Source organism: Didymosphaeria variabile, assembly GCF_027946475.1.
Source record: "Didymosphaeria variabile strain IMI 356815 chromosome Unknown scaffold_3, whole genome shotgun sequence".
In the NCBI taxonomy this organism is placed as follows: Eukaryota; Fungi; Ascomycota; class Dothideomycetes; order Pleosporales; family Didymosphaeriaceae; genus Didymosphaeria; species Didymosphaeria variabile.
In genome coordinates, this window is record NW_026611622.1 from 3,979,431 (window position 1) to 3,999,064 (window position 19,634).

General features: G+C 52.1%; 9 protein-coding genes and 1 non-coding gene across 10 annotated transcripts; 6 read left to right on the forward strand and 4 right to left on the reverse strand.

Annotated features, from left to right (window-relative positions):
• Positions 1 to 1,141: 1,141 nt before the first annotated feature.
• On the forward strand, positions 1,142 to 2,592 carry N0V89_004642 (uncharacterized protein; the record flags this gene model as incomplete). Its single annotated transcript, XM_056213425.1, has 2 exons — positions 1,142 to 1,419; positions 1,650 to 2,592. The coding sequence occupies 2 exons, from the start codon at positions 1,142 to 1,144 to the stop codon at positions 2,590 to 2,592; spliced, it is 1,221 nt and encodes a 406-aa protein (XP_056073733.1).
• A 384-nt stretch (positions 2,593 to 2,976) lies between these two features.
• RRP46 (exosome non-catalytic core subunit rrp46) lies at positions 2,977 to 3,843 on the reverse strand (the record flags this gene model as incomplete). The annotated part of the gene is made up of 3 exons (XM_056213426.1): positions 2,977 to 3,411; positions 3,471 to 3,616; positions 3,666 to 3,843. 3 exons carry the CDS (start codon positions 3,841 to 3,843, stop codon positions 2,977 to 2,979), a joined length of 759 nt encoding a protein of 252 aa, XP_056073734.1.
• A 249-nt stretch (positions 3,844 to 4,092) lies between these two features.
• Positions 4,093 to 4,695, forward strand: N0V89_004644 (uncharacterized protein; the record flags this gene model as incomplete). The annotated part of the gene is made up of 2 exons (XM_056213427.1): positions 4,093 to 4,261; positions 4,367 to 4,695. 2 exons carry the CDS (start codon positions 4,093 to 4,095, stop codon positions 4,693 to 4,695), a joined length of 498 nt encoding a protein of 165 aa, XP_056073735.1.
• A 697-nt stretch (positions 4,696 to 5,392) lies between these two features.
• On the forward strand, positions 5,393 to 6,088 carry N0V89_004645 (uncharacterized protein; the record flags this gene model as incomplete). Its single annotated transcript, XM_056213428.1, has 1 exon — positions 5,393 to 6,088. The coding sequence occupies one exon, from the start codon at positions 5,393 to 5,395 to the stop codon at positions 6,086 to 6,088; it is 696 nt and encodes a 231-aa protein (XP_056073736.1).
• A 188-nt stretch (positions 6,089 to 6,276) lies between these two features.
• On the reverse strand, positions 6,277 to 6,348 carry N0V89_004646. Its single transcript has one exon. It is a non-coding gene; the product is annotated as a tRNA-Ala (tRNA).
• Positions 6,349 to 12,002: 5,654 nt separating this feature from the next.
• Positions 12,003 to 13,255, reverse strand: N0V89_004647 (uncharacterized protein; the record flags this gene model as incomplete). Its single annotated transcript, XM_056213429.1, has 2 exons — positions 12,003 to 12,916; positions 12,994 to 13,255. The coding sequence occupies 2 exons, from the start codon at positions 13,253 to 13,255 to the stop codon at positions 12,003 to 12,005; spliced, it is 1,176 nt and encodes a 391-aa protein (XP_056073737.1).
• Positions 13,256 to 13,484: 229 nt separating this feature from the next.
• Positions 13,485 to 13,974, forward strand: MRPL51 (39S ribosomal protein L51, mitochondrial; the record flags this gene model as incomplete). Its single annotated transcript, XM_056213430.1, has 2 exons — positions 13,485 to 13,523; positions 13,597 to 13,974. The coding sequence occupies 2 exons, from the start codon at positions 13,485 to 13,487 to the stop codon at positions 13,972 to 13,974; spliced, it is 417 nt and encodes a 138-aa protein (XP_056073738.1).
• Positions 13,975 to 14,273: 299 nt separating this feature from the next.
• On the reverse strand, positions 14,274 to 15,191 carry TPI1 (triosephosphate isomerase; the record flags this gene model as incomplete). The annotated part of the gene is made up of 4 exons (XM_056213431.1): positions 14,274 to 14,520; positions 14,573 to 14,963; positions 15,020 to 15,090; positions 15,154 to 15,191. The coding sequence occupies 4 exons, from the start codon at positions 15,189 to 15,191 to the stop codon at positions 14,274 to 14,276; spliced, it is 747 nt and encodes a 248-aa protein (XP_056073739.1).
• Positions 15,192 to 17,068: 1,877 nt separating this feature from the next.
• On the forward strand, positions 17,069 to 17,881 carry N0V89_004650 (uncharacterized protein; the record flags this gene model as incomplete). The annotated part of the gene is made up of 3 exons (XM_056213432.1): positions 17,069 to 17,115; positions 17,215 to 17,395; positions 17,450 to 17,881. 3 exons carry the CDS (start codon positions 17,069 to 17,071, stop codon positions 17,879 to 17,881), a joined length of 660 nt encoding a protein of 219 aa, XP_056073740.1.
• Positions 17,882 to 18,584: 703 nt separating this feature from the next.
• N0V89_004651 (uncharacterized protein) lies at positions 18,585 to 19,532 on the forward strand (the record flags this gene model as incomplete). Its single annotated transcript, XM_056213433.1, has 1 exon — positions 18,585 to 19,532. The coding sequence occupies one exon, from the start codon at positions 18,585 to 18,587 to the stop codon at positions 19,530 to 19,532; it is 948 nt and encodes a 315-aa protein (XP_056073741.1).
• Between the last annotated feature and the right edge of the window lie 102 nt (positions 19,533 to 19,634).

Genomic DNA, 19,634 nt, shown 5'->3' on the forward strand with positions numbered 1-19,634 from the left:
CCTATTGGAAATGTGATAGTCAGTACGTGATTCACATGGCAGTCATAGTATAGATCCAAAGGGATAGAGTCAGCGAAGCTGCGCCCCGCGGCCCAAATGTAGTGCAAAAGGCTGAATCACAGGTCTGGTGCCTAAACAAAAGTGACGGCGGGAAGAGCGAAGGGTCGCTTAAATAGACGATGTGGGTATAGGACGCTACAGAGAGGGCGACAGGCCGTTGAGGCCTTCTCATGGGCCGTGATAGCTTGTGCACTTGATGGAGATGCCCAGCTATCTAGGCAGGGGGCATCGCGTGGCTTGAGAATAGAGGGAAAACGCAACGAAGCGCGCACATACATCAGCGCATGGCCACTGCGCGCACTGAACCCCTCCTCCTATGACTGCAACCACGATGGCGATGCGCGGGACTCTGTCGTAAATAAATAGTCGGCGGTCGGTGCGGATGTGAGTGTATCACGAGGCTGGCGCGTGCGCCAGAGTTGAGGGCTGGGAGTGCGGTTGGGCGTGGGGTAAGCACGCGCGGAGGAAGCTGCGACGGTGCTCAAACTTCCTTCCTGTCGCAGGTTCTTGCAAGGCGCACTTGTTTCAACGACGATGCGGCAAGCGCTGGTGCAAGAAACATGTTCCAGCGTGGGCTTGCAACCCATTCTCACAGCCGGTCACAGATTGAGGCTATGCCTGCGCCTCCTCCAAGCCCATGCCGGTTTCCTGTAGCCTAGTCACAAGCCTTCCCAATCGCCAGCGATGCCCGTCGCCGGCGCGAATGCCTCAGGCATGCTTCGCTGATTACTGGCCTTTACGGCGCTAGCACGCTGCTGTGTGAGGCTGAAAACGAGCAACAAAAGTCGAGCACTGACCGGTTCGCCTCGCATCGTCGCCCCCAAACGTCCGTGTGAGGCCGTCGCCGTCTTGTCCTTGTAGTGTTTCCCGCCACTTTTTCCCAGCAGTCTGTCTCCAGTATTCCTACTTACGCGTCCTTCATCGTGGCCTCAGGCTCTCATTTTCGATATATACCCTCGTTTCGCTACGCTGACCCCTTCAACGGCCTGCTTCGACCCATGTCTGTTACTCGTACCCGCCCGGAGCTTTGACTCTTCTCCGCATATCCAATTTTCCACAGCCCCATCCTCCCGTCACTACCATGCTCTGGCTCCAGGCTGAGAATGGGGAGCCCGTACTACAACAATTGCAGCTCGACATCGTCGGTTTCCTCGCCATCTTGGGCGAGGGTTCCGTGCTTGCTAATGCCCAAGTTTCGACTCTCTCGAGATGGATTTTCCTTCCGCGCTTAATCCCGGCTCCTCAAGCTTTAATGAGGCCTACGAGGCCTACTGTACTCGAACCGGTCGATGGTCATATCACTGGTATCTACTCAGGCAACCACAAAGATTCCATCAACCACATTGGAAACATTGTCTGGTAAGCCTTCCATACTTTGATACCGCTTGGTGAATGGTCTCAGATTCTTTTCGTCTGCGAGCAATGCTCTGACCTCAAGGGTCATCTGTAAGCGAACGGCATTGGCAACAATGGCTCGACTTGCTAAAGGATATTTGGAGGGCGATTCAGTGTTCCAATTCTTCTTGAAAGTTCCAGAACTGAACTGATCCTCAATGAGTCGAGGCGAAGCTGACTCAAGGCATTCATAGTGACGCCAACAACCTCCCTGCACACTCCGTTCGTGTCGTCCGTATCGAGCGCACCGCTTCGAACGAAGTCAAGTCGCGAACCATCGCCCCTCTTACTAGCGTCCTATTCCTCGGATTCTTTCTCTCCTGCGTCCTCCTTGGACTTTCGATATGGCGCCAAGACGGCATGTCTTTGGTCGCCACATGCCTTCTATCGTCCCTGTCCTCGCTCATTGGGTACGGCAACAAGTGGAAACTCAAGCTGCCGAAACGCGGATCGAAGAAGGGCAAGGTTCCACCCGGTGACGTTGTCATACGATACCCTAAAGGCAGCTTTTTGATCGTCCGTTGTCCAGAGGACGTGGCAAGGGAATTGTATTTCGCACCAGAGACCATCGAGTATATGTTGCAGCATGGCCCAGCGTATCGCCTTCTTAGCCTGGTAGGCACGATCATGCTCATGGGGGGAGTCATCTGTCTTGCCAACGCCCAGATCGAAGCTCAAATAGCGTGGGCGGCATCTTACATGCTGTTGGGTTCCTCGTACTGGATTGTCGCTGCTTTGCCTGCAAAGCTACACTGGGATTACTCATGCTATACCGTCACCAACGAGAGCCTGTCTAACTCGGATATGTCAGCCAAAGGATACCCTTCAGAAAGTGACACATACACCCAGGCTCTTTGGAAAGCAATTGTCGTATCCAAACGAATAGACTGGGTGCGGCTGAGCAATGCTTGCCCCGATACGCGTGCCTGGAATAAGTGGTTGGCGCAGGCCCAGGAGCAAGCTAAGACAGTGGAGCTAACAGAGAGCAAAACGGGAGACAAAGTGACGACATGGGAAGTCCCGGACTGGAACGCACAGCAGGCTCTGGTCGCGCTCATGAACAAACAAGCTGCGGACGACACAGCGAGCATTAAGAATCCCGAAGAAACTGTGGTGCGCAACAGCGAAGATGTTTAAAATTGCAATCTTTTCAAATTTATAAGGCGCCGAATCTGCTTTCCAACTACGATACGAAATTTACGACTCACGACCTAACGATTTTAAGGCATTTGGATCTACAACCGCATCGCACACCTGAGCGTTCAGCATCTCTTGAAATAAAAAACTAGCATATAGCGTAGCATTACCTCGGGCATCATTATCATATCCTTGATTTAGCATGACTTCTTCGTCCTACATCTTCTAGACGTGCTTTATGTTCCGACTTTGTGGAACTGCTTGGAGCGCATGCTCCTTCACTCGCGGAGCCAACGTAGCCATCTTAGAGACGAGGCGGTACAATTGAATGACCACCTCTTGACCCATGCTCAACACTTACATCTGCATGTAACGCCCACCCTTTCAACTCGTAGACTTCCACCGCTGCTCGTGTCCCACCTTCGTCCGTACGACACTCCGCAACCAGTCGTCTAGGTTCTGTCCTTCTCTACCGTCTACTTCCATGCCTTCGCCCAGACCGACCCCACCGTCTTCCTTGCAACACACTTCTTGAGCGGCCTCGGCCGCCTCGTCCCACTCCTCATAGCTGAATGTACCGTCGCTTTCATTCAGCAGCAATTTGCCCTCCCCGGAGAAGGCGAAGACATGAGCAGAACGTATGGGTTTGGCGCGTAATAGCTCTTGTGCAGTGGGCGAAAGTAACTGCGTGGAGGCTGTCGCAGTGTTCGTAGAAGGTAGAGCGATGAGAACGGCGGTGAGGGTTGTAGATAGAGGTATCGACGCGCTGAGGAGGGCGAGGAGCGATGTGTGGAGGAGATGTGGGAGGAGTAATAGACTCTGCATTGCGTCAGCGTTGGTCTTCCATTGACCCAGCATACTCGAAGGACATAACGTACAGGGCTGACACCAGTCGAGCTCTCCTCGTCTGGCAAGCTTCGCACTTGGAGGGTAATCTGTACGAGCGTCCGTGGTATACTCCGCGTCAAGATGATGCTTCGTAGTGTGCTGTGTAGTAATGTCTCCAAATGTCGCTCTTTCGGGCCTTGCCTCACAATTAGCGGCGCATTTGCTAAATGTCTAAGTGTATATACTTCCGACGCCCACCGCTGGCCTCACGTTGACTTCAACAGTCGCTTCCTCGGGCATCTCATCGCGCCGCAGCACTTCGATAGGTCCATTGACGGCGCCAATGATGCAGTATCCGTTGTGTGTGTACGTCGCCGAACCGTCTGCGCGGTGCAGATGCGATAGTATAGCTTCGGGCGCCATTTCCAAAGGTATGTTGTTTGCGCTTTGCGATCACCCAGTGATGTCGCTAGCTCTTCGAAAGTTTGGACAGGGATCAGTGACGGATATGGTGGGGTGAGCGCGGTGCACCACGCGGCACAAGCGTGGAACCGAGGCTGGGGCTGGTCGTCGCTGCCGGCGAGCTTCTAGGTCTGACCTTGAGTGCGGCTGCGCGCTGCATCGCAACTTTTATTATTACAATTCTTGGAAGATAATAGTGGCGAGGACAATATGGCAAGCTCTTCGCGTGTCCAGTCCCCCACTAAACGGTTGCTCACGGAGCTGCAAAGCTACCAGTCCGACCCCAATGACGCGCTGCTGGAGCTGGGTCCCATAGACGACGATGAACTGATGCACTGGAGGGCAGTCATGAAGGGTGTACCGGGCACCGCATATGAAGGTAATTCACTCTCTTCCATCCCGACACTCTCAACTCCGTCTTCGCTCTCTCCCATTCCGCAACACCCATTCCTACCTTTCAATCACCAAGTTAACAACATCCCAGGCGGCCGCTGGGCTCTCGACATCCACATCCCAACAACGTACCCCAACGCGCCTCCTTCAATCCGCTTCATCACCCCCATCTGCCACCCCAACGTCGACTTCAAGACTGGCGAGATCTGCCTCGACCTGCTCAAGACGTCGTGGACGCCCGCCTACACCATCACGACCACTATGACGAGCATACAGCAGCTATTGACGAGCGCGGAGCCGGATAGTCCATTGAACGTGGATATTGCGCAGTTGTTGAGGCAGGAGGACTACGTGGGTGCGGAGGCGCTCATCAGGTTTTATACCGTGACGGAGAGATGGGAGGGTGGAAGGAGGAGGTAGTTATGGGTAGAGGAGAGGATGACGAATGAAATGTGTCTAGTTCTGGAACTGAGGAGGCCATATTTGTCGAACACGAAAGGAAGCGATTCAAGACGTGCATAGCGATAGCATTGTTGCATGCGCTTCAGCGATTGGAAGGACGAGGCACACATGGGCGATATGATATCCAGAATACATGAACTTTTTCTCCGACTTTGAGGAAACTGATCTTGTGGATAGATTTCGAGGTTGCGTGGAATAATCGCGTTCGACACACCTATCTACCCTGGGTTATCAGCTAACACAAGCGCAAATCAAAATCAACCGAGAGACCCATCAATTGTGACGATTAGGAAGGACTGTATTGCAGGCATTCTTACTTCGGAGGATCAATGTGCGGACCCATAATGGCAAGTCACGAAAATGGAGTGGTTACTCCGGCTTTGTCCGATCCGACTTCTTTTCGCACAAGTACGGACATTCGAAGCCCGGGGACTGTGACTTGCAATAAAAAGAATCACTCACGTCTAAAATTACGTGTGTGCCAATCCTGCTCTCGGATAAGTATTCCTGTCTTTTCCGTGGTGACGGAAAACCATAATCGACCAGCTTAGCGATTTAGTATAAGGACTGCACAATACTGTGTCTAGTATAAGAGAATCAGCAACACCAAATACCGGGCTAAATCCTATTCTTTTCGACTTATAACCTTATCAACATGACGGACACAATTGCATCCTTCAAACCCAAAGCCATCGTCTTCGACCTTCTCACCGGCCTCCTCGACTCCTGGACCATCTGGGACGCCTCCACGCCCACCGGCACATCCCTCGAAGGTCTCAAATGGCGCAAGCAATATCTGGAAGTCACATACGGCAGCACCGTTTACGGGCCCGGTAGCACCTACGAAGAGCTCGTCTCCCGCGCGGCCGCAGAATCCGGACTCCCATCGTCATCTCCTGAGGCTCTCCACAAGAACTGGAAGGATCTGAAGGCGTGGCCGGAAGTAGGGCAGGTGTTGCGGGAGTTGAGGAAGAAGGGGTATTTGCTTGGTATTGTGACGAATTGTTCGAGGGAGTTGGGACATGCTGCTGTAAGGAGTGCAGAGAGGGCTGCTGAGGAGGCTGAGGGGGAAGGGGAGGGAAGTTGGAAGTTCGATGCTGCGGTGACTGCGGAGGAAACGGGGTGGTATAAGCCTGCGGTGGAGGCTTACCATGGGATTTTACCGCTACTGGGTGACGTGAAGCCGGAAGAAGTGCTCTTTGTAGCTGGTAGCGCAGGAGATGTTGTAGGGGCGTCGAAGGCCGGTTTTAGGGTTGTGTGGAATAACCATGTAGGATTGGAGAGGAAGGGGGATGTGCTGCCATTGCGGGAAGGGCAGAGTCTGGATGAGGCGTTGCGAGACTTCTTGTAATATGATGTACAAATACACTCGGTACTCAGAAGTCGTCATCTATTCACTCAGAAGAAATTGGCGTAAAATGAAACAGAGACTGCATCAGCAGCCACATGTACTCGTATGAGGTACAACCTCGGAATACTGAAACATAAAAAGGTCCAAAAATATTGCCTAATTACCCTCCTAGTGATATATAGATAATATGGACTGGTAGGGGATCGAACCCTAGACCTCCCGCATGCAAAGCGGGCGCTCTACCACTGAGCTACAAGCCCCAGTTGTCATGTGATCCGAGGAGGCTCGTAAATATATATACGCTATCAGATTGGAATGCGTAAAGTTGAACAGCACCATGCAGGTACGCACACAATCTGACTCTTTTGGAGAGTGGTTACTGGCACATCTGCGGAAACACTATCAGACCCATAATAAACCTCACGGTGGTGCGCATGCGACTAGCGAAGCGAGTTCGTCCAGACCATGTCTTAACTAAGCTACCCACCACACAAGACACGAAGTGCCAAGGTATTGCAAGCTCGAACTGTCGATTCGAGTGCAATAGAGAGTAGAAATCACATCGTTTCGCGTAAGCGATATATTGTATAGCATAACTATCAGCCAGCCTTACGCTCCTCCACCCCTGTTATACAACGCCATCTATTAGGCATGTAACCCTACGGAGCTGTTCTCCGGCCAAGTCCCACCAACAATAGCCCAGATTCCAAATACAACCTCTGGTAGGATTTGCGGATCTTTTGGACACGCGACTCTCCCGCTATCCGCTGCGAGTAGGTGTTCGGCTCGAGCTGGTCCGCCCCACATGTCCAGCTAGTCAGCGGAAGCCACCTCCGGTACAGCAACGGAAAACATGCCACTTTGCGTCCATACTTAAGCGAGGTGAAGGACGAGGGCCTGGATGCGGGTAAGACTGCACAATGCAGAGTGTTGCGGTATTTGCGGCTCCAGAATGACGTGATAGTCGGCAGTGTGGTTGCAACGCAATGCACACGGACTCTTTTGGCGCGGTTGGTCATTGGATCGATGATATTCGAGACTTCATCCTCCAGAGATAGTCCATTGTTTTCTTCGCCAGCCTTTTGAGGAAATGGTCACTGTGCCGCGGAGCGTGCTGTGTTGAGTGGGAATGCTGTTCAGTGATACGCGACGAGTATACGAAGGTGCAGCAACATCTTTAGATTCTGGAACGGAAGGATCACAAGAATGTCGTCTAATTGTCGGTAAAGGATATAAACGTGGATCATACGGTCCAGGCAGAGGTTGAGGAGGAGACGTCCAAGGATATACAGACTTGTAGACTGGGGTCTGCTGATGCTGCTCTCCCGATGATGCGTATTGTCTCAAATCTTGTTCCGATCCTTTTTGGCATGAGATGGGGCATTTCTCTTTAATGTCGGCGATAGTTTCTGAAGTTGATATCCTTCTCTTTCTTGACGAATTACGGATGATGGCTAGTCGTAGACCTATTACAACTACCAGCGCCAACAAGAAAAACTTGGAGAGCACCGCGAATTCATGTTGACAGGATGATGAAAGTTTGAGGATGCGGTTTCTATCCGCGGGTACGAATAGTTGAGGAGGCATCAGGAATGTGAAGAAGACAAGAACGGAACAACGACTTTCTGTGATGACTTGTGCATGCGGGAGGGTGTAGTCTGCTGCAAGTATCCGCTCTGCCAACCAGTCAGTGCAACGGGCACCCGCGCGCTTTCATACAACTCACATGGAAAGACGGGAGAACCGTTTGCATAAGCACTAGCCTTCTGTGACACCGGTGAGAGTCAGCAAGAGTAGTCTTGCCGCGTATTGCCTGTCGGATTGGCACAAGGATGGGAAGCGTGGTGGCCGAAACAAGGTGCGGAGGAAGCAGCGTTCAGGTAAATACATCATGAAAGCTCCACCAGTCCCCATAGAATTACTACGGGCGCCGCGATGCCGCCGCTTGTCTGGACGCCCAAAGTTCCGTCATATGAAACCTGGTCAAGCCAGCCTGTACTGCGATGCTCTGTTCGCGGACTTTCGAAGTGATGCGGCGACCACGCTTGAGATGTCGGGCGCAAATTAGGACTTTCAGCTCCCTCCGCTTGCGCCGCAACCATGTTTAACAGAATAAGGCTGGGGCATCAGACCGGAAGGAGCATAGTCGATGGCGGTTTCAGCGCTGTCGTGCGTCTGGTGGTGACAGTCGGAGGGCCCTTCAGCTGGTGTGCGAACGATGGCGTTGCTGTGGCGCATTTGACAGGGTCAGCATGGGCCACCCAACCAGGTTGAGCCGAGATCCGATGCAAGGTGGAAGCAACGGCGAGCTGGACCTCGAATTCGCATCTCCTCTTGCGCGCCCGCCACAGAGACAATGCTCCGCGTACATAACCTCATTAAGGAGACGCGTGATACTGGGGCGAGTCCTTCAGCTGCATTGGCAACGCCCTGACAAGTCCCAGAAAACTAGATTACATACATCTAGCCAAATAGAGATATCCGGGACAAGACCCCGTCTATACAATTCACAACCCGAGCTGCACCTTGCAATATGGCGTAGTGGGTTCCGCCTGCCAAACTACCCCAGCAACCGCCGTGGCCGTTGCCATCGCTCTGGTCTTGTGCCGCATTGTAGCAGCGCTGAAGCACCATCTCCACAACATGATGTACATGGCTTCCTGAGCGCACGCACAAGGCACTCGCGGCTTCAAGCTGCTAAAATAGTACAGATCTTAGATCTCGAATAAACGTCCCTCGTCCCGTGTGTACACCGCCGATCAACGCGCGTGATCACGAATCCTCAAAGATCATCCGTTGACCATCGCCAGAACTTACAAGCACAGGCGAACTTGTAGCTATTCACAGTAGCCTGCAGCCATTTGGAGATCTAGACCCCTGGCTAAGCGCAAGGAGAGCACGAGATCGCCTACCGTAGGGCTGAAGCGATGACATGACTAGTGCTGGGACAGTCGAGACGAATCGCTCGAACAGACATTCGCTGTCTCTATCTGCCTCCAGGAAATTCGAGCTCGTATTGCAAGTCCTTTGCTGTTGACATCGAGATTTCGCGCTGGCATCATCCTACATCCAATCCCTCGGCTTTACTGACGTCCAGGCCAGCACCGCTCACTCAGACCAGTAGTCATCACGGCGATGCCGACCGCGGACATTCTCAACGTCAATGGGGCGAAGAGGTCTGGTTCGGTTCCTGGCTTGACGCCGCCTTCGAGGACACTCTTCACTGGTTGCTTGCGGCAAATTGCACTCTAAGAGGCACGTTACCTAGACTGCGATTACAATCGCGGCCTCCGAAATCATTGGCCTTTCAGCTCAGATCGAGACAGTCTTGCGAATCTCACGGAGAGGCCGTTGCCACACATGTCACGTGACTAACCTCGATCACAATACCTTGGCTGACAAGAACAAGCCTAACATGATCCCTCCGCAAAACCCAGTCCAGTGGACGTCGAGACTTGTTATCCGTACATTGGCGCGCTATGGAAATGCTCACGCTAGCTTCGTCCAGACCATCCTACATGCACAGCCACATCGACGTCTACTCGTATCTATTCTTCCTGAGATCCAGAATCCAGTCTAGACGAAGTTCGAAATTGCGGCCTCTGTGTCCTGTCCCCGCTTCTGAATTAAGCCTTGCACAGCCGTCCTCTGGCCATTTGACCGGTATTGCTCTGGTAACGTTGGTCCCACACTGCATCGCCTCCTACTACACCGGTATACCAACTGCGGGGCCCTCGGGACCAATATCATGCAATGTCGATACCGGAAATCAATAAACAATGGGCCTTGTTCGAGCTGCGCCTCCACCGTCGTACGCTGTGTCCCAGACCCTGTGCCCACACTCACTCTTGTGTATTCTCTGTACTGCCTTGCTATATTGTGTGTATGAGCTTACCCTTAGCGGTTACAAGACGTCTATGTATCGTCTCTATCTATTCAAGAAGCAGAGTCCGTCCTGCATTGTCCTGCGTTGTCGAAGTGCACAAGCTCACACGGCCTACGGCAGCACCACGATTCGCATTCATATCCCAAACAAGTATGAGAAGGTGTGGATATTACTGTGTCTGCTGGCGTGACCCAGCTAGCGTGCTGCAATTGGGTGGTGTCACGACTCGTAGCTCATAATGGCTTGCCCCATGTGATAGCTATTCCAAGAAATTATGAGAATATCTTGTAGCTTGAACTCGAATTGCATATAGTACCAACGGTGGAGTAGAAGATCTGGTACATAGGAAGGGTCCCTTTTTTAAGCTACGCAAAGTATTGAAAACTCGGATCCAGACATTTCTGTCGTCACTTCCACTACCACGAGATTCGGTTTTGCATGATCTATTATTGGAGACGTTCAATTGTACTACTCTATTCTAAGGATAAAACACCTATGGCTGTGCATAGAGCTTTAACGACTGCCTTGAATTACGATAGGCGTGGATTAAGTCTAGTTGAAGATGTCGGTGTTGTAACAACACAATGGTAAACTCGCATTCACATAAAGTAACACTTGCGCCGGTCACTCCTTCGGCATCATCTTCACGCAAGTTGTCACATTACAGTATCATCAGGCTATCGGTAAGCCCAAAATCACAATCCGAAGCCCGTGGCGGTTGTCAATGGTGCCGAGGATCTAGCCTTATGCTTTGAGGATTGCAGTTAAACCGTGAACAAGGCGGAGGGGATGTTCCTGGTGCTAACCTTAATACGAGCACGACGGGAATTTGATTGGCTAAAGGTACTGGGCATGGTTTGAGTTTGTATCATTTGGCTGCGGAGGCTAACCACTGGATTCAAGATTCCATCGGCATGAATGTGCGTTGACTACGTGATAATCTTGAAGCGTGAGGAAGGGCTGTGTATTGAACATAGTCTGTAGTCGCTCGTTGAATCTATTGGCAAGGTATAAGATTGTCAGTCGATTGCGACTCTTAGCTTCCCATAACGAGTTTTTCACACGAATGATTGATCTTTTGGATAACCATGCTTGCTTAGTGATAACAGTTGGAGACATGAAGCGAAGGTTTGATACGCAGTAACATACCCGAAGGGGTTATACTGATGGATGTGGTTGAGAGCTTTAACACTGGTTCATGTGCGGTAGCAGCAAGGTTCGCTTCGGAACTGGACATATTACAAGTTATCACCATGGTCATGCATTCAGTCGACAGAAACATTGGTTACGTTTCAATCAAAGCATAATCAAGCCTGTCCGTACACAGAAAAAGTACATGTATATATTGGACAATGGGATTACAGGAAACTTTTACAGTACATGTTGGGGATGCCATTTAACATCGCATGGCGGTATCACATCTCGTGCATCGCAAAATCACACCAATAGCATTTGCTTGTAAGACCAAGTAAGGAAACCCCTACCTTTGATCCTACCTTGAAACCGCACTGTAAAGGTGCCCGCAGATAACTTACACATAGCTTATACCTACCCAAAAAGAAATATGAAGGCACACTGAAATTTGCCAGCATCGGAGTTGAACCGAGTCCTACCCTTTCCGCAAGCTTTACGATCCGAGGAGAGTTCGCCAGTAAGTACGATTACTGGTGATGACTCTCGCGTATACCTGCTTCCCTCTTGAGCGGGTAAGCTGAGAGTGATCTGAGCTTGACGGCCGTTACTCGTTTCCAAATGTTGCAGTCGAGACCAATAATGCAATCCAAAGTTTTGGTTTTTGTTGAATAGGATGGTGAGGGTTGTTGTGTCTCGATGACAGTCCTGGCTGCTGAAATACCGCACTTTCGTCCTTGCTTACCCTCTGCAGATATGTATGAATTTGCTGTGCGTTCCGCGAGGTTACTTTGCTGGTCTTACCCTTGCTGATGCGGAAGGGTTAGATAACAAGGCGAAAAGGAACGTAACCTTTTGACAAACCCATAGCAGAGCGAACTGAGCAGTCGCTCAAGCTTAGTACCTCCGGCGCTGTCGGGGATCATCGTAGCTGTCGCCTTCGTAGCCACGCTTCCTTGAACCGGAGTCATCTCGGCCGCCATACCCACCATCGCGATCACGCTCGCGGTATCGATCTCGGCTGCCCAGAGGCTCGTTGTTCGCACCACTGGATCCTCTACCGCCGTAGTCGCGTCGATCGCCTCGGTCACGGCCCCCTCCGCTGCGATCACCACCGCCGCGATCACTTCCGCCTCCGCCAAAGTCACGGGGGCCGCGAGGACCGGCCGGGGCGCCATCTGGTGGTCCGTACCCGTTGGATTGAAATCCAATGCCGCGGCGATCACCTCCGTAACCACCACCACCACCACCACCACCACCACCGCCTCGACCACCGCCTCCGAACCCACCACGGAAGCCACCTCCTCGATCACCGCCGAATCCTCCGCCTCGACCACCGCCACCAGCGAATCGTCCACCCCCAAAGCCGCCTGGTCGACCACCGAAACTACCTGGCCCAGCTGGAGGGCCGCCGAAACCTCCACCTCCAGGGCGAGCAGCAGCTTGCTTAGTGTAGTTCCGTCCACCAAGACCGCCACCGAAACGGCGGGGTCGCCAGCCGGATACAGTGCGACCGCGTTCGACATCGACGGTAACTTTGCGATCCTTGATCCTCATGCCATCTGTCTCTTTGTATGCAGCCTTCATGTCCTTCTCGCGCTCGTATACAATAAAGGCATATCCGCGCTTGCGTTTCTTGAGCGATGCATTGGGTTCTGCTTTGATGTTCTCGACGATGCGTATGCGCTCGATGGGACCATAGCGACCAAATTCGCGCTCCAAATCTTCCTCGGTGGTGGTGTAATTGAGGCGCGAAACGAAGAGTGTTTTGAAAGCGTCGCCCTGGACTTTGGGATCCTCCTGAGGTTTGTCTGCGCGAGTCAGCCAGTGAACAGAAGATCAAAGTTGCGCGTGCCTCAGGAACAGATGCGCATTAGTGAAGCCATACAGTCCTTGACACCTTCAGTGAGGAGCTTCTCCTGGCGCTCCTTTTTCTCGAGCTTCCTGCGGTCACGCTTTTGTAGCCAGCTGTCCGAAGGCACGTAGCCGTCATTATCCTTGTATTCTCTCAGTGCCTGCATGTATTGTCCAATGCCACCAATGTTAGGTGTCTGGCGCTTCTCAGGCGCGTGGTCTGCAGGTTCGACCCAGCGCAACGGCGGACGCGGAGCGAACAGCTGCAGCAGCATGGGCGGGAGTTTGTCCGTCATCGCGATCTAAATTCTGGGCTGCGCGCCAGATAGCGATGTGGGTGGGTGATGTTGAGGAAGAGTGAAGGTGAGCAAGGGCGAAGAACTGGTCGAGGATAGCTATCTCAGGGCGTTCTTGGCGCGCAACTGCCTAGCACGTGATGGCGCTTTCCTCTCGAAAAGTTTGGGGAAGCGCGCTCGAGTCCACCCGACAGTGAAGCCACATCATCGCAGCTATCACCCGTTCATTATGCCGGTGTCGGCGATTCAGAAGGTCGCCACGGCCCAGGTGAGTTTTGGGTCGATGCATTGACAATGCGGTGCATTTGCGCTCGCAAAGAGCCTTCCACTGACGTGCGTAGAATGGCGTCGGCGCCTTCATTCTTCCTTGCAAGCGCATCACGCTCAGATATTGCGACTGGGCCGGATCCTCGAAAGGCATGAATGCCTACCTCAAGACCCAACTTGGTGTTTTCGCGAAGCGTAACCCTCAGATCGAAATCCAAGTCTACAAGAAGCACAACCACCACCCAGTAATCACCGCAAACTACCTCAACGGCCACGAGAAGACAGTCAATGTGAAGAATATGACACCCGAGGGCGTAAGGGAGAAGATTGAGCTGCTGAGAAATTCAAGTCCGGAAAAGAACAAGAGGGTGCCGAGCAAGCCAGTCACCAGTATTAACGAGAACGTCAGGGGTATATGGAGTCCCTTCCATGGAGCGAAGATCAAGATATAGCATTGGATCGCAGGAAGGGAGAGGGAACAAAGATCCTGGTTATATCCAAAGCATACCGTATGATATGGGGGTGAACGGGATGCAAGCATTGCGAGGCGTTTCTCGGATACATATGTAAAACTGTGTGCAATACTGTATCAATACACACGACTCCAGAGTTCAGTACATTTGCTGCACGATGGTTTCATTACGGCATTTACGTGGTAATCCTCCACCTAGTCACGCTGACCTTGTCATTGTTCCAGCAACTCCAGACCCAAATTTACCTTTTGCTACAAACGGGCTTCGGCGCCATGTATTCAGGCAGAGTTGGAGTTGATGATGTCGATGAAAGCGGGCTTCAAGCTAGCACCGCCAACGAGGAAGCCGTCAATGTCAGCCTGCTTCGCCAACTCAGGGCTGTTCTTCTCGGTGACACTGCCACCGTAGAGGATGCGGGTCTTGTCTGCGGCCTCGGAGGAGACGTCCTTCTTCAACCACTCACGGATCGCAGCGTGAACTTCCTGTGCCTGCTCGGTGGTAGCGACCTTGCCAGTGCCAATAGCCCTGGTCTACTGTTAGTCGAGAGGAATCTATCTCAGGCGATGGGTACACTCACCAGATAGGCTCGTAGGCGATGACGATCTTCGACCAATCCTTGACCTTGTCCGCAACGGCCTTGAGCTGGGTCGTCACAACCTCAATGGTCTTGCCCGCCTCGCGCTGCTCCAAGCTCTCACCGCAGCACAGGATGACTCCCAGTCCGCCATCGATCGCCGCCTTGGTCTTGCTTGCGACGAACGCATCGTCCTCCTGGAGGATCACTCTCCTCTCGGAGTGGCCGATGAGAGTCCAGGTAATGCCGCTCTCCTTCAGTTGTTGAGCGGAGATCTCGCCAGTAAAAGCGCCGTTGGGCTTGTCGAAGACGTTCTGAGCGGCAACTTCAATGCCCTTGCGGAGGTGTTCGCGGGCGAGAAGGAGGTAAAGCGAGGGAGGAGCGATTACAACCTCTACAGTGTAGTTAGCTTTCTGTCTTACAGCTTGTAGTCGAGGTGGAGGTACGTACCGGCGTTCTCATCAAGCTTGGCCTTGTTGAGGTTATCGATGATCTCGGTGACCGACTTGATCGATCCGTTCCTTTACTCTCTGTCAGACCAGCTTTGCGCGATGCTGATACTTACAGCTCGACTTGTTACGTACATCTTGAAGTTACCTCCGACAAAGAATTGGCGACCCATCTTGGCGGCTTATGTGTGGAATGTGGATAAATTGGGTATATGTAAACGTGGGAGGAGTTATCGAAGAAGAGTGCAAGAAGCGTTGTTGCAATGCGTTGTTGAGTTGAGTAGAAGTTTCGCGGGTTTTGGCGGGGTCGAGGGGCACTACCTATGGCGTAGCTGATGAGCTGTTGGCGGAGTCCCAAGAGTCGCCGAGTTTCGGGTCACTTGCCGAAGTAAAAAGAATGGAGATGCAGCAGAATCTTACGATCTATCCTTGTATCCCAGTCACTCTTCACGTTTGATAGTGTTGTTGGCGGTCACCCTTTTTTCGCGCGCGGCCGTGGGGTCGTGCTGTATCTTTTGGAGGTCGACAACAACAACATCGACACCTAGGTCCTGAATCGTTGTTCCATCCGAATGCCACGTCGTTACTACATTACCTCTTCCACCGTGCTCAAGATTACTTCTGCAAAAGGTGCTGCGTAGAGTCCGCGACTTCCTCGAGTGGTCGCTTCTTGAGCATTGCGCCAATCGACCTGAGTTCTCCATCCCGTCGCATCTGTAGAAAGTACGCTCTTTCAATGCAGGGCTCATCCTTCAGCATGAGTGTCCCAGGCTCCGACTCTCCCCACGTTTTCGGCATTGAGGTCACACCATTAACACATTGTATCCACTGGTCGTCCCCACTTGACATCATTGCTATCCAGCACTTCTGCTGCCGCAAGTTCTACGCTTGCATTAGCTGCCACAATGCATCCGAGACCCATGCACCAGATGTATGGCCTGTGTCGAAACGAGGTGCAAGCGCAGTACTGTGTGGGAAATGCAAGCACGTACATACCGTCGAAGAATATATGGAAAGTGGCTCTACTTGTATAAAGTGCAGCAGCGCGTTCAACCCCAGGTGCAAGCTTCACTGGAACCGGTACTTTGAGGTCGATGAGGCGACAAAATGAAAGAGTACAACAAACTGCACAGAGTGGCTTTTCAAGAAGGTCTTCATTCGGGATCCACCGCCTCCAGTCCTATCACCGTATTGATTGAGAATACTTGACTGCTTACCTGGGCCAGGCCCAACTGTCCAACACTTTCTCTCTATACGACTGGCGACGAGGCTTTCTGGGAACCATAGTCTTGCCATCACCAGCGACTTGAGTCTGTTAAGCTTGCTTGACTGACTGCACATATGGCACTGCGCAATGCACATGGAAGAGCTTGTCGAAGTAGACCGCCCTAGGATGGTTCCCATGGTTTGGTCCCATGGTTTGGGCAAAATAGAATTCATCCAAGTAGCATCAGGTGAACGGAGTATTTTACCTAAAGGCAATTTTTATCTATCATAGCAAGAAGAAGTTACCAAGGGCGTCTCAACCGGTATTTGATCTAAGAAAAACTGTACAGGCAGTGAGAACTATTCTCGCGCAGAGTTTCCGACGCAGAAGCTACTTAGTTAGCTCGAACATGACAAGTTGTCGAGTAATGGTAAGGTTGCGTTCAATGCCACAGTAGTTTTTGTAGTGTGGTGCTTGAAGGGAGTGACTTGGCTCGGTATCTTTTGCCGCGAGGACGAAACAGGCAAGGTTAGGCGAGCGCGTCACTTCCGCATCTGCAATTGAACTTTTGGAGCGCATTGCCGTCTTGCAGATGACGATGACGGCCGAACGTAGCGACCAAGACGACGCATCGCAAAGCACACGTCGAGCTCAGCCTGCGCCCTCGCGAAGCATATTTTCAGTCCCAACGCCGATAAAACAGCTATTCGACCGCTTTCCGCTCCTCACGTACTCCCCAAACGACCTACCGCAACGCGCGCCGAGGAATCGCGATGCACATACATTATATATCTTCGCAACAGAGCAGGGAGCGACAGACGGTGCACCCTCTTATAACCCAGCATGTCTGAAGTGGCAGGTAAGGAAAGCATGTTCAAGAACTATGCTTCGTGCTTGGTAAACTAATGCGCTGGGGGCACATAGGCGTACTTGAAGTTCTCCGGCATTCAGTTCAAAACTGTTCCTTCGACTAATCATGCCTCCCCTAGCGGAGTGTTGCCCTTTATCCTACCGGCGTCAACGGAGACCTCAAAACCCCCGCCTCCTGTTCCCTCTGCGAAGTTGCAAAGATGGGCGATGAACAACACCAAAGAAGTGGTTGAAGAGCCGGGAGACCTACGATACGAAGCATATCTGTCGTTATTGGATCATCGAATACGAAGAGCATGGGTACGATATCTTCACTTTCTCGAAGCTTTGAGACATAGCCTAATCCGATTACAGCTATACAGCATCTACCTCTCTTCGAACGCCACGTCCATTGCGGAACCTCTCTACATCCTTCCTACCTCCGCGAACCCTTTCGTGCGCCTCGCAACCGCGAGCGACCTCCGGCGTGCTGCCGAGAACGAGATTCTTAAATTCTCCGCAATCATCGATGCAGAAGAGCTATACAGGCAAGCAGAGGAGGCGTTTGAGGCGCTTGAGACCGCTCTAGGAGAAGACCTTTGGTTCTTTGGTGCTGAAAAGCCTGGTCTGTTTGACGCAAGCGTCTTCTCATACACCCATCTGCTCATGGACGATAGTCTAGGCAACGGCTGGACTGATACCCGTCTTCGGGAGGCACTGCTCAAGCGGAGCCATCTCATAAGTCACCGCGACCGCATAGTCGCATCACACTTTCCATTTTCAAACCCGGGCAAGTCGCTGCAATAGGCAAGATTTATGTAGGATACCTGTATCATACCTCATGTTCGAACGACCAATAGATTATTATGGAACAGACGAGTTGGATATACATGATCATGTGTTGACCTTGGTACTAAGGTGGTGCTTGTGAAGGGAATAGTCTTCAGCAAGGACTCACAGCATTGGAAGTCGCTGTACTCGAGAGATATCCAATCTACATTGTGGCTCAATGCGGCCGAGGGTGCGCGATCCATTGCGTCTAGGCCGTTCGCGAATGCCCACGCTTGTAAACGCACCGAAGTATGGCCAGGCGTCTTCGGAATCTTATTCGATACCACACGTGTACAACTGACGAGAAATACGCGGGCGGCGCGTCCGCTCGTGATTTGGCGTCAATGGCATGCAGACTATCGGGACGTGAGTCATCTGGTTCGCGTCTTGCACTACAATATCGCCTAATCGGGATGCGAGGAGAAAACGCAGGGCGCATCCCCTTTGATATATAATGCGTACAGTATCAACTCATTTTACGATCAGTCCTCAGGATCTAACATCTTTGCGCCGCGCCTACCTCATTGCAGCACATTTCTAGGCTTAGTTTGTCTGCCAACTAACATAAACCCTCTGTTACTCTCACTACCTCTGCCAAAAGCTATAACCACGACTTTCGACTCAAAAATTACACATCGAGCTCTAAACATAAGAACAGAAGCTCAGAACCATTTCAAAAATGACAAAGCCCTCTGTCAACATGACCTTCGACACATCACTAGTCGACACGCAGAACCCAAACACATCGTTCTCGACCACAGAATCAGACCCCTCCGAAGCAGACCCTTCATCAACCAGCAGAGCATCCCAGCACCTCGACATCACTCCCACGCCACCTCCCAAGACCACAACGCCTGTGCAACACGTCCCTACGCAAGATGCCTACGACTCCTGGGCCTCAATCTACGACACAGACGGCAACATGCTACAGGCAATTGACGACATAGAGCTTTCCGTCCTCCTTCCCGAATTCCTAAGATCAGTAGAGTCGTCCTTCCCAAAGGGGACTCTACAGCTGCTAGATCTCGGCTGCGGCACTGGGCGCAACACAGCGAAGCTCTTAACCTACCCATGGGCTCAAGATCCAGTCAGAACCGTCGAAGTAACAGCACTGGACTTCTCTGCTGGCATGCTCGACATAGCGAGGGAGAAGCTGGCGCCTTTGGAGAAGTATAACGTCAGGCTGAGGGTCAGGCAGGCGGATTGCTTCCCTACTGTTGGGGATAAGGAGGCGAGTCCTGTGCCTGCTGTTGAGGGGCTTGAGGCTGTGAATGGGGTTGTGAGTACGTTGGTTCTAGAGCATGTTCCGCTCGAGGATTACTTTGCTACTCTTGGGAGTCTAGCGGGAAGAGGTGGGTTTGCGCTGGTGACGAATATGCATAGCGAGATGGGAAGGATCTCGCAGGCAGGGTTCGTGAATGCGGAGGGTGTTAAGGTCAGGGGAACGAGTTTTGCGCATACGCCTGAGGAAACGGTGGAGGCTGCGGCAAAGGCGGGGTTTGAAATTGTGAGTCTGAAGGAACGGATGATGACGAGGGAAGATGTTGAGAGTGGAAGCGTGGGAGAGAGGGGATTGAAGTGGGTTGGAATACCTGTGTGGTATGGCATGGTGCTCAGGAGATTGTGATAGGAACTGTCTATCTCGAAATCAAACTTCCGATGCATATGCTGCCAACCGCAATCATGACGCCTTTTGGACTCGTGCAACTTCCCTTATCCATCCATGACC